This window comes from Hylobates moloch, unplaced genomic scaffold (assembly GCF_009828535.3).
Source record: "Hylobates moloch isolate HMO894 unplaced genomic scaffold, HMol_V3 SCAFFOLD_26, whole genome shotgun sequence".
NCBI classification, from domain to species: Eukaryota; Metazoa; Chordata; class Mammalia; order Primates; family Hylobatidae; genus Hylobates; species Hylobates moloch.
The window spans coordinates 3,805,049-3,820,865 of NW_026652301.1; the positions used below are offsets into that span (position 1 = coordinate 3,805,049).

The 15,817-nt window shown below is 35.8% G+C and overlaps 1 protein-coding gene across 5 annotated transcripts in view; it reads left to right on the forward strand.

Annotated features, from left to right (window-relative positions):
• LOC116463130 (laforin) overlaps window positions 1-15,817 on the forward strand; it is a 358,409-nt gene that overhangs the window by 310,672 nt on the left and 31,920 nt on the right. For 2 of the 5 annotated variants that reach the window (XR_009211982.1, XM_058434463.1), the window contains exon 4: window positions 3,653-3,788. Coding sequence is in view for 2 of the 5 variants with exons in the window: in XM_058434463.1 (XP_058290446.1) it covers window positions 3,653-3,756 (104 nt within the window). In the remaining 3 variants the exon portion in view is untranslated. Of the gene's footprint in view, window positions 1-1,540; window positions 1,659-3,652; window positions 4,043-12,770; window positions 12,819-15,817 lie in introns of those variants that run through there. The other 3 variants (XR_009211981.1, XR_009211980.1, XM_058434462.1) reach the window with 3 other exon arrangements.

The window sequence follows — 15,817 nt, forward strand, 5'->3', positions numbered from 1 at the left end:
AGGACCCCAAAGCCTTGTAACTATGGCCAATAGATAGAAGTTGCAGGGTTAATATTTTGACTTGATATAAGAAAAAACATTCTCAAAGGAATATCAAAATATGCATCAGAACTCACTGAATTTTATCTCATGAAGAGTTTCTTAGCATCATAGTAAGAACATAACATTTCTAGAATGATTGCACGGTCACCCTGAGTGCTGAAGGGGCTCTTGGTGGAGATATGGTAGAGATGATTCAGCCGTGGGCTGGAAAATGGAACACATCTTGAAGAGTTTCTAATTTGTCTACTATTAAGACTCTATTAGCACAATTCATAAAACTCTATTCCTGCCTTCTTTCAAGTGTTGGATTTCACTTTACAGGGTATGGTGATAATTTCAAACTACACAATAAAACTTTAAGTCTTCATTATATAAAGTTGTCATAAACCTTTAATGGCCCTTGTGAATGCTTTTGAAAATAATTTGGCTTGCTCTTTGCTCTTAATTGGGAATCATACTCTGAAATATAACCAGGCAACTAAATTTTTACAAAGTTTCTCCGCGACTTTCAAGACCTCCCTCTAGACATTCTCTGTATTTAACAACATCATTTTACTTAAACTGATTCAATGTAGTCACCTTCAAAATGCAAACTGTTTTTCCCTGATTCTGTGCATTATGCTGATACTATTCTTTCTTCACGGTCACTATTGATTTCATCCCCCTTAGTAAAAGAGAAAATTGATGTCATAAAGAGCAAATCCTGGCTTTTGTCACCATATCTAAATTACCATAGACTCCTTCACATCTTCTGAGCTGGTAGTAAGGGGTGGACTGGAGGTAGGGCTCAAAAAATTACACCAGGGAAACCAACCAGCAGGGGACCCCAGATGCCTTCCCCTTGTTCTGTTGGCTTAGCCACTGTCATGGACAAAGCCTACCATCTCAGGGTCTCTTGCAAAAACACATTTTCTGGTTCCGTAGAACTATGACAAGCACAACAGGATGGTCATTTATTTAGTACAATTCTGACAGAAGTTATACTTTTCTCTCTATTGGTAGGCAATAGAATAGATGAGAAATGAACAGCATCCAAAGCCTCAATCCACTTATTCAATCCCTCAGTAAATATATTCTACATTTTGAAAAATGTAAATCTGAAAAGATCCCCATACTTCAGCAGATTATAATCTAAGCATGAGTATATAATTGATTTTTGGCCAGAACAATGTTGAGAGCTAAAGGAATTCAGTAAAAGGGAAAAATTAATTCTACGAAATCAGTTGATATGACCAGATATGTAATTTATTTTCTCTCTTATTTGTCCCCCACGGAGTACTTGCACTTAATTCAGTAAGCTTTTGTAAGGTGCCGATTGACATTTCAGACCCATTGATTAAAGATATTTGTGAGGAATGTGTGTATATTATGTGTACTTTGATATTCAACTATGTAGTTATTTAAAATTATGTTTATTTTATGTGTAATCTAAATGTATTTGTATGCTAGCATTGTCAAGATGAAGATGAATTTTTTTTTTTTTTTTTTTTTGAGACAGAGTCTCTCAGTGTCACCCAGGCTAGACTGCAATGGCACAATCTCGGCTCACTGCAACCCCTGCCTCCCAGGTTCAAGAGATTCTCCTGCCTCAGCCTCCTGAATAGCTGGGATTACAGGTATCCGCCACCACACCCGGCTAATTTTTTGTACTTTTAGTAGAGACGGTTTCACTATGTTTGCCAGGCTGGCCTTGAACTCCTGACCTGGTGATCCATCTCCCTTGGCCTCCCAAACTGCTGGGATTACAGGTGTAAGCCACCACACCCGGCCAGATGAAATTCTTTATCAGGTCAAGTCTGTACCTGCAAAGGTGTTTTTAGAAGACACACCTTCCCCTTGTTCTATACCTACTATTGTAAAAAGGGCCAAGAGGCTGATGACACATAGACATGAATTTAAACCTCAACTTTACTCCATACTAATTGAATAGTTTTAGGCGAGGTTCTTACCCTCTTTGAGTATTAGTATAAAGTAACATATATAAAATGCTTGGCATATGTGGGTTGATGATTTTTGTAGCTGGTTAATGGTCCATGGGTATCATTGTACTTTTGTTTATGTTTGAAATTTTTCTAATTTTCTAATAAAATAATTTTAAAATGCCTGGAATGTGCAGGATTTTACATTCTATTTTTTTTTTTTTTTTTTACCATTCTCAAACCTTATTTTTTCCCTTCTAAACTTAATTGATTTCATGAGCTGTTACACTGACCACCTGTGCCAATATTGTAACATTGATCACATTTTGCCTGAGTGCATTTCAACTGTTTCAAATAATTATGGCTCAGCTCAATGTATAATTAGATATATAGCAAATATATCTTGATGATGATTGTTTCCATTCTTAAATCAATCAAGTCATTATGCCAGGAGCAGTATCGAGGAAAATGTCATATTTGCACCTTTTATATATCAGTTTAAAAATAAACTTATTAGGGAATGTATATTGTCATCATAGAAAGAGCTGGTATCTTTTATAATCATGAGACTTGATTATTGATCATAAGTGACTGTGGTCAAGTAGTCCTTTTGACCTCTGTTTCAAAATTGACAATGTATAGACAGTATCTGCCTCTATTATTTTATGGCAGGCATTCTCACAGAGGAAACATAAATAATCATCAGAATCTCCCTAGTTCATATAGTAGATGAAAGATTCACATATTCTCCCTCATTAGCTTCCTTTATCTCATATCTCTTGTTTTCTGGGTTCCCATGTTGCCTGATGAAACCGTGATGTTACTAGAGAAAACTGGTCAGGTCATCTGCTAAAGCTGTGTGAAACATACTATACATAACAATAACAAGAATTATTTTTAATGGGCCCACAGCTTTCTAAGAATTATAAGTGTGGCTGGGGAGAGTCCCAAGTAATAGCAGGGGCTGCAAATGAAAATACAGTTTTAATATGTCTTTATAAACTTGGCTGTTCCACCTCAGACTCAACTTGTCTCAGCAAGCATATTGTCTTACCACCTGCTTTCATCTCCCAAAACTAGCTTCTCTGTTTCTCACCATTAGCACCCTCATTCTCCAGGTTACTTGAGTTTGAAGACACAAAGTCAATATTGGCTCTACTCAGGCATTGTCCATAACTAGCCCTTGTTAATTCTTCATTCAAAATGTCTCCAACATACATACCTATTTCTTTATCATTGACAACTACCAGCAATAACTTTACTTAGGTCTTTATCCCTTCAAATTTAAATAACTCCAATGATGTCCTTATTTTAATTGTCTTACAGTATTAATTTCATCATGTCAGTCACAGGCTTTTCTATTGCCTTGAAGGATTAAACTCTAATTCCCAATAGGGCTCCAATTTCCCTCAAACCTCTCATTAGTCTTCTTTAGGATTGCTCTTCTCAGTAATTCTCAGACACACTCTACTTAGTCATTCTTTCTTTGTTACATTTTCCAGGAAAACTCATGTTCCCCCATGTCTTCTTCCATCCCCACATTTACAAATCTTACCATTCTTCAAATCTAGTGCCACTTCAGTCTCTAGGTCTTTTCTACAATTTCAAGCAACATTGATTTCGCTCTTGCAACACCGTCTCTCATTAATCCTCATTTGGATACCTGATTGTGTTATTGTTTTATTTCCTAGGTGTATGTGGTAGCCAGCATACAAGAAGGCTCCCGACATCTATACTCTTCTCCCATATTGAATCGAGGCTGACCTTTGGGGCCAACAGAGTGTGGCAGAAATGATTATGTGTTTCAAGCCAGGTCATTCATAAAAGGTATAGTAACTGTCACCTTGCTCTCTCACTTGGAAGACATGCTCACCTTGGTCACTCACTTGGAAGACATGTCATCAGGACATTCAGGCAGCCCTATGGAGAGGTCAATATGGATAGGAACCAATTAGCCAGCATTAACTTGCCAGCCGGGTGAGTAAACCTCAGTGAAGTGGATTCTCTAGCGCTGTTCAAGCCAAGAGGAGTAACCACATGAGATCCCCTGTAAATAATCATCAGAGTCCCCCTAGCTCATATAGTAGATGAAAGCCCAGCCAATCCGCTTCCACACTCTTGATTCACAGAAACTGGGAAAGATAATAATAAGTGAGTATTACTGTTTTAAGCCACTAAGCTTTAGGGGTGATGCTTTAAATAATTAATAGAAAAAAATAGTAGTGTATAATTTGCTCCCCATCTACACTGCAAGCTCCTCAAGCATAGAACACTTCTTTGAAATTTTAAAATCCAGGCAATAATTTATATATTATTAAACATCATAGCATAATTAGATACTGAGTGTGGAATTAGAAAAAGGAAGCAATATTTATTGAATTCTACTAAGGTGCTTTATATATACATGAACCTCATGTATATATAAATGGCTACCTATATGTAGAAATAGATAGTCTCTAAAGAATAAAATATTGTACCCAAACTGCAAAGTAATGAAGTCAATTTTTTCTTTTTTTGTCATAATTTCCCAGACTTATTCTTTTAAGTGAGATGATGTGTGTGAAAGGACTTAATAAACTATAAATTGCTCTACAGACATGTGACATTACAGCTTGCATCAATTTATTTTCCTATCAAGTTATTTAAAGGATAATTAATACTTCTACTCTGATCTTTCTTTCACTTTTCTAAGACTAGAATTAGATATGGCACTGTGATATAAACACTTCTAATTTCCTGAAAATCCATTAAAGGGCAAAATAAAGAATATTTTTGGTATTAGTACTTGCTGTGGTATGAACGCTTGTGCTCCCCAAAGTTATTTTTTTGAAACCTAGACCCCAAGGAAATGCTATTAAAAGGGAGGGCCTTTGGGAGATGATTGGGTCATGAGGGTGGAGCTCTCATGAATGTCATTAGTGCCCTTATAAAAGAGGACTCAACTAGAAAGTGCCATCTAGGAAGCAGAGAGCCCTCACCAGATGCTGAATATGCTTGTGCCTTGATCTTGGACTTCCCAGCCTCCAGAATTGTGAGAAATAAATTGCTGCTGTTTATAAATTACCCAAGACATTTTGATATATTAGCCTGAACTGACTAAGACAGTACCACATTGTCCCATTTGCTGTTGTGTGCCCAGCAAATATCTGTTTAAAACTGTATCAATCAAGTTCTCAGACTTGATTGGGATGAGATACGATGAGATGGCCCACTTAAGTGGGTCATTGAGGAGAATTTAACATGGCTAAGCAAATTAAGTGCAGAAAGAGGAGAGAACCATTTATGAAACCCAAAGAGAGTAATGTAACTGTAGTGGAAGCCCTGACAATGTGATTTTTGGTAGAAAACACAACCAACTGGTCTCAACCTAGCATAGAGGGGCCAAAGAAAATCAATTCATGAACTTCATCCTTCTTGTACATCTTTCTCTGCCACCCATGGCCTATACTGGCTGAATGCAAATCAAAGCCAAAGAGAAAGGTGCTGGGTAGTACAACTGTTACTGGTCATCCTGGGACACAGAGCAGGATGAAGAAGAGCAGATAATTAACTGAGGGTTGACAGTGGAAAATGCCCAACTCAAAATGTAGTGTTATTTGTATAATAGCAAATAACCCCAATGGTGTGCAGTATTCACAGAAATAAGAGATATATTCCAAAGGACAGCAACACACTTAGGCTCATAACGGGCTGAGTTTCAAATTTAAGGCAAAAAGGAGAAATAAGGGATTATGTCCTCAAATGGCATGAAGATGAGGAAGTAAGTTGCATGTTTTTAATTATGAAAAATTGCTTTTAAGTTCCAAAGGGAATATTAAATGCATAACTATGTTATGTCAATGACCTTTAAAGTGGTTATATAAAACTTAGCTATTTAGCTATATAAACATGTGACCTTACCCAGAGGATATTGAAAAATCATCTTAGAAACAAGCTTCAGTCAAACTGACAGTACCATTTGTGTATCCATTTATAACTTCCTGACTTGACGACAATTTTTTAAGAATAATTTTAGTAGCCTTTGCCTATGTCTGATATGAATAAAAGGTTCATATTATAGTAACCAACAAAACTAAAACATCTTTTCTATTTGAACCATAAAATTTATTTAAAGCTATAAAGGGAAATAATTTTTAGACTCATAACTTTGAAAAAGCTGCTAAATGGCATTTTAGTTTAGTTCATGAAGTACGTCTAGAATTTTAAATTGTGAAAACTCCTCACAATTATAGGAAAGCTGGTAATTTTCTTACATTTTGCATAGGTGTGCAGAACTTGCCCTAAATATACATTTATGCTGTAGCCTTTTTTTTTTATTTGCTCTCATTATGTCAATGAGACAACATAACCCTTTGAAATATTATTAAATTGTATGGCTAATTTTAGAGGCTCTTCTAGAATTAAGTAGGCCCTGACAGGAGTCTCTTAGTAGTAGGTCCAGAGATCATATTATGACAAATACAGGTACTATGCCAAATTTAGTGTAAATGCCTAAGATTGCTCAAATTACAGCCAGTGTTTTAAATACTTAGTGCATGTCTTTTGTCTCAATATATCATGGCCATACATATGGATATGATTACATCAGAAAGAGATCTCAAATGTTCCTCATCATTTGTACCAATCATAGTGGCTTTTATTTTTCAAATTTGGAAAACTTTACTGCCAAAGACAGGGGTTAGTGAAATAAGACCCTGCGTTAGCTGGGGATTGCACGGTCAGCATCTATGCACTTTGCATTACCACTAGGCACGATCCTGAATTTCCCACCACTTCCCTAACTCCTTCCCCACAGAATTTACAGCCTAATCTCCACTATTTCCTTTGGCAAATGATTGCTTCTTCTAGATGAGTGGTTCTCAAATTTGAGCAGCAGCAGAATCGCCTGAAGGGCTTATTAAAACATATCTACTCCCAGAGTTTCTAATTCACTAAGTCTGAAATGTGTCCTAAGGATTTGCATTTCTAATGACTTCCCAGGTGATGTTGATGTTGGTGGGGTCAATACTTTGAGAACCATTGCTCTCGCCTATCCCTGGGAAGTTTTCTAGCCTGAAGGTAACACCAGTCAAAAATAATTGCTATATTCATACTTTTAAGACATTCGGTTTTCCTGAAAATCCAGTCTCTGAGCAAGTGTCTTTGTTTACACTGCGTTCACACCACCTGCCTGGGCTATTGCAGTTTATCTGACAATTTGGTAGCTGCCATTAGAGGAAGAAATTGTAGTCAGATGAAAAGCAACTATAATGTATGTGTATACATCCACCAGAGTGCCTTCTCAGACATCATTCTTACCACCACTTTCACGTGTAATTGTTACCTCCTTAAGAGTGGAAATTAAATTACAATGGATGATGCAGTTTCAATAACAGTGCCATTAGTCTGAAGCACTGCCATCTGAACTATAGATCTAGCATTATGTTAATTTTCTGTATGTAAAAAGAAAAATGTTATTTGAAGCTTCTTGTATATTGTTAGATAATTTAGGAACTTACATGATCACTTTGCCATGGCCACCTTCCTGTTGTGGAAGATGAAAATGAGTGATTTTAGCTCATTTTAAAACTAATCAGATTAAAAAGAGATATTTTGGTTATACAAAAAGCAGCAGACTTTGGTGGCAGCAGCCTATGGTGGCAGCAGCCTTTAAGTATTGAGTATGGAATATTATTTCAGAGCCTGTGGTAATAACCTAAACAAATTATTTGTATATTTGCATGGTGTAAAAAAGATACAGACAGAGTTTAAATAATATACTGTGTGTGTGTGTCTGTGTGTGTGTGGGTGTGTGTGTTTGTGTAGGTATCTCCATGATTAAATAGTTCTTCAAAGAGATTTTCATAAGCAATTAATGTTCAGGAATGGTCAAGTTCAAATGATTTTGATGGAATAATAAGATTGAGAGAAAGTTGTAAAGCGGGTATAAACACTTGTACAGCTTATAATAAAATAAGATATTTACCAACAATTGTGATGTCCTGGAAAACAGCTATTCAACAGTTTCCAGAATGACTATTTCTTACCTGAAGATTCTCTAATCTAGTAGTTCTCCAATGTGGTTATAGCCCAAGTTTATAAGTTGACATCAAATTCAACAACTTCTTTCAGAGGAAACCTAAATAAAGTAATAATCCTGATTCTTGCTTTTTGGAATTAAAAAAGGATTTTGCATATTTCTGCTGCTTTATTTTTTTAAATTTAGAAAAGGAGAGTTGAAAACTTATTTAAAAAGAACAGTCCACATGGTACGGTGCTTTATCAGGGAACATTACCTCTGCCATTTCTGCTTCTGGCATGAATTTCATCCTTTTTAAATTTTATATTTAACTCTAGGGTGTCATTCATATACTTATAGTCCCCAACAGAAAGTCTTGCCTTAGGATGAAAGGACTGTCTGGTAATTACGTGATGTAACCAGCAGCCACAGCAGACACGCAGACATTCAGTTCAGGAAAAAGACTAGTTGTCATCAGAACATAGGCCGTAGAATTGACAATGAGCCACTGTGTGTTTGTCTAACAACTTGTATATAAAAATTGCATTTCTGGAAGAGGTATAAGATGAGCTAACTTGATTGATTAAACGTGCAAATTCAAGTCCAACATCTTCTTAGGTGGTACTTTTGTGTAAGCTTAGTTTTTCTAACATTGTCAGCAACTTTTCTATTCACAACAGCAGCAATCCAATTAAAATAGCCATCAGAGCAGAGCTGAGCTGCATTAAATGGTACCCATTAATGTCATATTTAATTTGGAAGTACAGTGTTCAAGATATTCATTACTGTCCTGTGAAAATCATCATGCAGCTTGTGGACACCAAGTTTTATAAATTGTATTTACATCTTTTAGGAAAGAAAAAGATCAATTTGCTTATATTTCAAAACTGCACTTCCAGGTTATTTATATTCCTTTAAATCTGCAATATTCAAGCCACTACATTTAAAACAGCTTCCTGCAGCAATCTTTCAAGAAGGTGTAAGGAGAAAGGACCTATATTTTAAAACAACATCCAAAAGCAAATTGTGACTGCATGTCTTCCAGAAGGCAAAGGATATAATTAGACTTCAATTACTCTTTTGGATTTTCAGGATTGACAATGTTGTTGAGCCTATTTTACCATATAATGAAGAATCAGAAAATAGGAAGCTTTGGTGTTAATTTAAAAGAAATCTACTGAAGAGGGCTACCATTGAAATGAAGTGCAAAGTAGTCGGGGCAATACTTCAGGCTTCCTGCAAGCATCAGTTCAGCACATGATTGAATGAATGGTGAGCTTCAATTTGAATTTTTCAGGGTATATGCCCTTATTCTGACCCTCAAAAGGTAAAAAACTTTAGACAAACACATATACACATTTAAAAAAACAATTTACACACAAAATAAATATGAGTATATAAAGACCTGTATATCAATAAGAAAAATATAAAAATAAAAACATCTAAAACGGACAAAGGGTATGAACAGACAATCCATGGGATAAAAAACTTCAGTGTTTAAAAACATATGAAAATATGTTCAAATGTAAAAGTCATTAGAGAAGTGTAAATGAAAATAACGAAATAAAGAGACAATCCACAGAATGTGAGAAAATATTTGCAAACTACCCATCTGACAAGGGATTCATAACCAGGATATATAAGGAGCTCAAGCAGTTCTATAGGAAAAGGTTTAATAATCTGATTAAAAAAAGGGCAAAAGATTTGAATAGGCACTTCTCACAAGAAGACATACAAATGGCAAACAGGCATGTGAAAATGTGCTCAGCATCACTGGTCATCAGAGAAATGCAAATCAAAACTAAAATGAACTATCGTCTCACTCCAGTTAAGATGTTTTATATCCAAAAGACAGGCAATAATGAATGCTGACAAGGATGTGGAGAAAAGGGAACCCTCATACGCTATTGGTGAGAATGTAAATTAGTACAACCACCATGGAATATAGTTTCGACTTTCCTCAAAAAACTAAAAATCGAGCTACCACATGATCCAGCAATCCCACTGCTGGGTATATATCCAAAAGAAAGGAAATCATTATATTAAAGAGCTAGCTGCACTCCTGTTTGTTGCAATACTGTTTATAATAGCTAAGATTTGGAAGCACCCTAAGTGCCCATCAACAGATGAACAGATAAAGAAAATGTGGTACTCATACACAGTGGAGTACGATTCAGCCATAAAAAGAATGAGATCTAGTCATTTGCAACAACATGGATGGAACTGAAGATCATTATGTTAAGTGAAATAAGCCAGGGACAGAAAGACATCACATGATTCACTTATTTGTGGGATCTAAAAATCAAAACAATTGAACTTATGGACATAGAGAGTAAGAGGGTGGTTACCAGAGGAAGGGTAGTGTAGAGCAGGGGCGTCAGGGGGTGGTGGTTGGTGGGGGGTGTGGGAGGATGGGTAATGGGTACAAAAAATAGTTAGAAAGAATGAATAAGACCTACTATGTGATAGCACAATAGGTTGACTATAGTCAATACTAAGTTAATTGTACATTTAAAAATAACTTAAAGAGTAATCGGATTGTTTGTAACTCAAAGGATAAATGTTTGAGGTGATGGATACCCCATTCTCCATGATGTGATTATTTGATCATTTCACATTACACATCTATATCAAAACATCTCCTGTACCCCATGGATATATATATACCTCCTATGTACCCACAAAGTTTTAAAATATTTTAAAAATAACAAAATACAATTTCTTAATTACCAGAGTGGCAAACATTGAAGTGTAATAGTATCAGATTTGAGGAAAGTTACAAAAGTTTGAGAATTCTCTACACTACTGGAAGTGTAACTTGAAGTGACAGCTCAAGAGAGTAATTTAGCATTAAAATTGCAAATGCACATATCCTTAGAATAGACGTCTCACTTCTAGGCTATTACATAGAAAGTAACTCAGACATATGTAGAGACATAAAGTAGATTTAACTCTTTAAGAAATGTTATTTTTTCATTTCATTTTAATATTTTGACCTAAGTTCAAACTTACAGAGGAGTTTCAAGAATAATACAAAGAATTCATCTAGGTAGACCAAATGTTAATCCGTTTGCCTGTGGTCTTTTGCTCTTTCTCTGTCTATACCAAATTATTTTTCTGAACCAATTAAAAATGAGCTGAAAACATGATTTTCCTTCACCCTTTAGATACATTAGTGAGTTTCCTAAAAACAAGAATATCTTCTCACTTAATCAGACTATAATTATCAAAATCAGGAAATTAATATTGGTACTACATCACTATCTAAGCTACTAACCTATGCAAATTTCGTCAATTGTCCAATCTTAATCTTTGTAGTATAAGTAGGTGCCATCTCAGACACCGCACAGTAATGTCATGCGTCTTTATCTCCTTTAATCTGGAAGATTTTTCTCTTTTTCAGGACATTTAACACCTTTGAAGGGTACTAGTCGGTTATTTTGTGGAAATTCCCTTCATTTGAGTTCTGCTGAAGTTTCTTCATAGTTAGATTCGGCTTATGTGTTTCTTACAGAAATTCCACAGAAGTCATGCTATGTCCTCAGCTCATCTATCAGGCATATGATGTCCATTTGTCTCACTAGAGCATCATTCATTTTGATGACTTGGATAAGATTATGTTGGCCAGCTTTCTCCCTTTTACAAGTTACTACCTAGCTCTTTGCAATTAAGAAGTATTTTGGGAGAGGTAACTTCAGATTTTGCAAATATCCTGTTATTCCCCAAACTTTCACCCACTAGTATTAATATCTATTTAATAATTCTTTCTTAAACCTATTATTTTTCTTATGATTGTCAAATCATGCTTTTCTAATTATGTACGAGATGACTTTCTAATCTAGGAAGAGTGTTTCCTTCTCTTTTATTATTCATTTATTTATGTTAGTATTGACTCACTAATTATTATTTTACTCAATGGCTTATTATTTAATTTGCAGCTCAAAATATCCCAGATTTAGCCACTTGAGGCAGCTCCCATATCTTTTTGACTTGCCATGATCATTCTTTAAGCCCTGCCTTACCTTTTATCACAAAAAGATGTTCAGAGGTAAATTGATAACCCTTAGGCACTATAAAGCAATATTCATTAATGAAATGCTTGGGATGCAATCAAGTCTATTGATGGAGATTCAGCCCATGAAATCCAGAGGTTTGGGGTTAATTTTACCTCATTCCTCACTGTAATGTCAGTCCCATCTTAAATTTCATTAAGCCTCATATTAGTTCATAGTTTTGGGGGACTTTGGGGTAGAATGCAATGGGATCATGCTTAATTAACATTGTGTCTGACACATGGTTGAACCAGAATTCAAATACATTCTGAGCATCAACAAGAAGAGTAATTGGAAATAAAATAAGAATTACTATCCATCCTTAACAATGTACATTCATACGCAAGGAATACTCTTTGCCATTCTAGGCACCAGACCTTAACAGAGAGATCACAGATCTTGCTAAGGTGAAAATAGAGTACTTGTGTATATGATATATAAAAAGATGGGTACAAATATGCATATGACAAATGCTGCATAAATGACAAATATTTTCATTTTCTCCTTAATTGATTACATTAATTTTTTTTGTCATATTGGGCTTTAGGTGTTTTTTCCCCCTACCCATTTTCATAGGCTTGATTGTAGTGAAAAAGACAAATAAAACATAATGATAATGGACATATATTTGTTCTATTAATTTGCTGATGTATTATTACAATATTGTATTAAGAACTGTATTCAATTATTAAACCCTTTAGTAAAGTCAAAGGTACTTTATTAAACATTTCTTAATCTAATATTTTTTTCATTCTGCAGGAGCATTATTTTATAGATAAGCTGGTCAACCAAAAAGCCACAAAATCTGTAAGTTTAGAAAGGAGGGCTTTATTTCTAAAGATGGGGGTATAACAACCTGTAGGCGGGAAGCAGAGCCTCGGCTGAAACCAAAAGTTAAGCGTGTTGAAGGAGGGAAAGAAGAGACAAGAATTTGTGGTGAACAGTTTGGCTAAGTATATATATTTAACAGGTTATAGGAGGAGCTATGAATATTTACATAGAAAGTCATGTACATGCATAGTAAGCAAAAATGGATGTTGCATATGTCCCATGTTCACTTTGGGGTGGAGACCTAACATTGTAATTAATACAATTAGTCCTTATATGTCAAAGGTTGAAGGAGAGGACACAAAGGCACTCAGTAGGCAACCTCTGTTAACTGATCAGAACCACTCCATAGTCAGTGGTCTCTTATCAAGAAGGAAGGCCAGCTGTTGTGCTGAAACCTCACAAAAGGGTGGGGGTCAATATTAGGCAATTGATGGAAATCATCAGTAGAACAAATCTTTTGAAAGGGCTGGTTTCTGTTTAACTCTTAAGAAAGAGATAATGGGGTTTAGTGAGGGAGGGAGTATAATGAGATGTGACTTTCTGTCTGACCTTCTGTCCCATCAGTTTTTAAGGTTTATCTAAGTTCCCCTTGGATAAGAGGGGATTAATTCAGTTGGTTGGGTGTCTTAGGATTTTATTTTTATTTCTCATTTATGCCCTTGGCCAAGATTTGTCAGTCAGCATCAATGCCCAAACTTTCATTTCATCTCATATCATTGTCCAGGTAATCTGGCTACTTTCCCTGGGATTACCCAATCCATCTGTGGGACCCCTGTGGCCAAGGGACTTAGAGCCAGAAGAATTACAACCAATTAAATGTTTTAGGCCAGATGGGAATGGGAGTGGGCAGGCACTCATCAACCCTTAAAACATTTTAAGCAGCATAAAAATCAAAACCCGAAAGTCAAAATAAGCTCCAAGTTTTCAGCCACAATGATCTTGGTTTTAGTTACAAATTTGTAGTAGTTATACAGAACATAAGCATTTTGATTATCAGAAAAAAGGGAACAAAATAGCAAGGACAATAATGGCAAGGATTTGTAAAATGGATTGAAGCCAGTTTCCTAATCTAGTCAGGAGATAGCCAAAAAGATTATTGAGGGCTTCTGTAATTCATAATTTTTGTAACCATTTGGTTTATTTGGAAATATTTTCTATATGAGTTTCTACCTCAACTGAAGGGTTGATGTAAATACAAAGGGTGGTATGAGCCATTGTACAGAATCCTTCTTGTTTGGCTAAGAGAAAATCTAATGTAGCCCAATTGTCTAAAACCACTTGGGCCAGAAAAAGTCTCTAAATTGTCAAATAATTTAGAGGCTTTTGTTGTTCCACAATACTTTTTGCACTGTCTTCAGCAATTTGCCCTGAGGTGGCTGATAGATTTTTGTTCTGTTCACATAAACTCCATAACCGGGAACTACTACACACAGAGTTCCTGCCACTAAGTCTCTTGAGAAACTCCCAGTAATTCTCTTTTTAGTCTGTTGAAAGCAGGAAAATTTTCATAGATGGAGATGATGGAAAAAGGGGTTACAACCTGTCCCATCAAACAAGAATCTTCTTGTGTAGGCTGTTGAGGCAGTGGTGTGCCCACCCCAGTATGAGTGGATCAGATTTTATGTCACATATAAGCACAGAACCTGGGGGAGAGCAAGTGATAGTCCCAAAGGTATGTTTATTGATGAACTAAATAATGGGAAGTGCCAATAAGACTAAATTAAACCATGAGTCACCTCTCTCACAAACTTTTTAAAATCCATTTACGTGACATTGTAAACATAAGTATTGTTGGCATAATAGGGACAAATTTTAAACTTTCTTTATTTGATCTAGAATGTGCTATCTGTCTACCCAGTAGTTCATTGATCAAGGAAGTCTTGTGGTATACAGTGATTTTCTAACATTAATAACACGGGATAGATTAAAAAGGGGGTAGTAATATTTGGGTGTGCAAGCAATTGGACTCAGAAAGTTGACAAGAAAAGAAATTAGTCCAGATAAGTGGTGATGTCAGGAACATCGGAGAAAGTCTGTGATGGTTTTTTTTTTTTTTTTTGAGACAGAGTCTCACTCTGTCACCCAGGCTGGAATGCAGTGGCACAATCTCAGCTCACTGCAACCTCTGCCTTCTGAGTTCAAGTGATTCTCCCGCCTCAGCCTCCCAAGTAGCAGGGACTACAAGCACATACCACCTCAACCAGCTAATGTTTGTATTTTTGGTAGAGATGGGGTTTCGCCATGTTGGTGAGGCAGGTCTTGAACTCCTGACTTCAAGTGATCTGCCCACCTCAGTGGCTCACGCCTGTAATCCCAGCACTTTGGGAGATGACAGGTATTATTAATGGCAAATGTTTATTGTTAATGGATTTAGGAAGCTCTTAACAAATCTAAAAATTTGTTAAATTGTCTCCAGCGGCAACACTTTGAGACAATTTAACTAAATAATTATCATGTCATTTTATACCTTGACATAAAGGGACAATTACAAAGAGATGAGAAAAGGCTATTAAGTCCATAAAAGAAAAAAAAAAAGGAGACAAGCATTCTATTTAAAAATTCAAACCAAAGAAGAAATCACAAGTTTCATACAAACTCAGGGGAGCTATCAGGCAAGCTTTTGGGATTGTCTTTGAGATAACAGAGCACCTTACTAATAAAGAAAACAAATAACCATGCCCTTAAAAAAAAGTCCATAACTCCTGTCAGATTCTGACTGTTGCAGAAGAGGGGGCTCATAAGTATTTTAATTATCTATAGGTGTCTAGTTGTTGGCATGCACAGGCCTATCTCAACATGGTGCAAAATGTCTAAAATACATAAAATTTCTACAGATATAACAATTAAAACAATTAGAAAATAGATGTGCATTTAGCAAGGTGGGGGTGGGTATCTCAATACTTTATGTAAGAAAATGATAACTGTGAAAATTCCTAAAACACTAAATGTGATAACCAATACAAGGAGAGTATAAA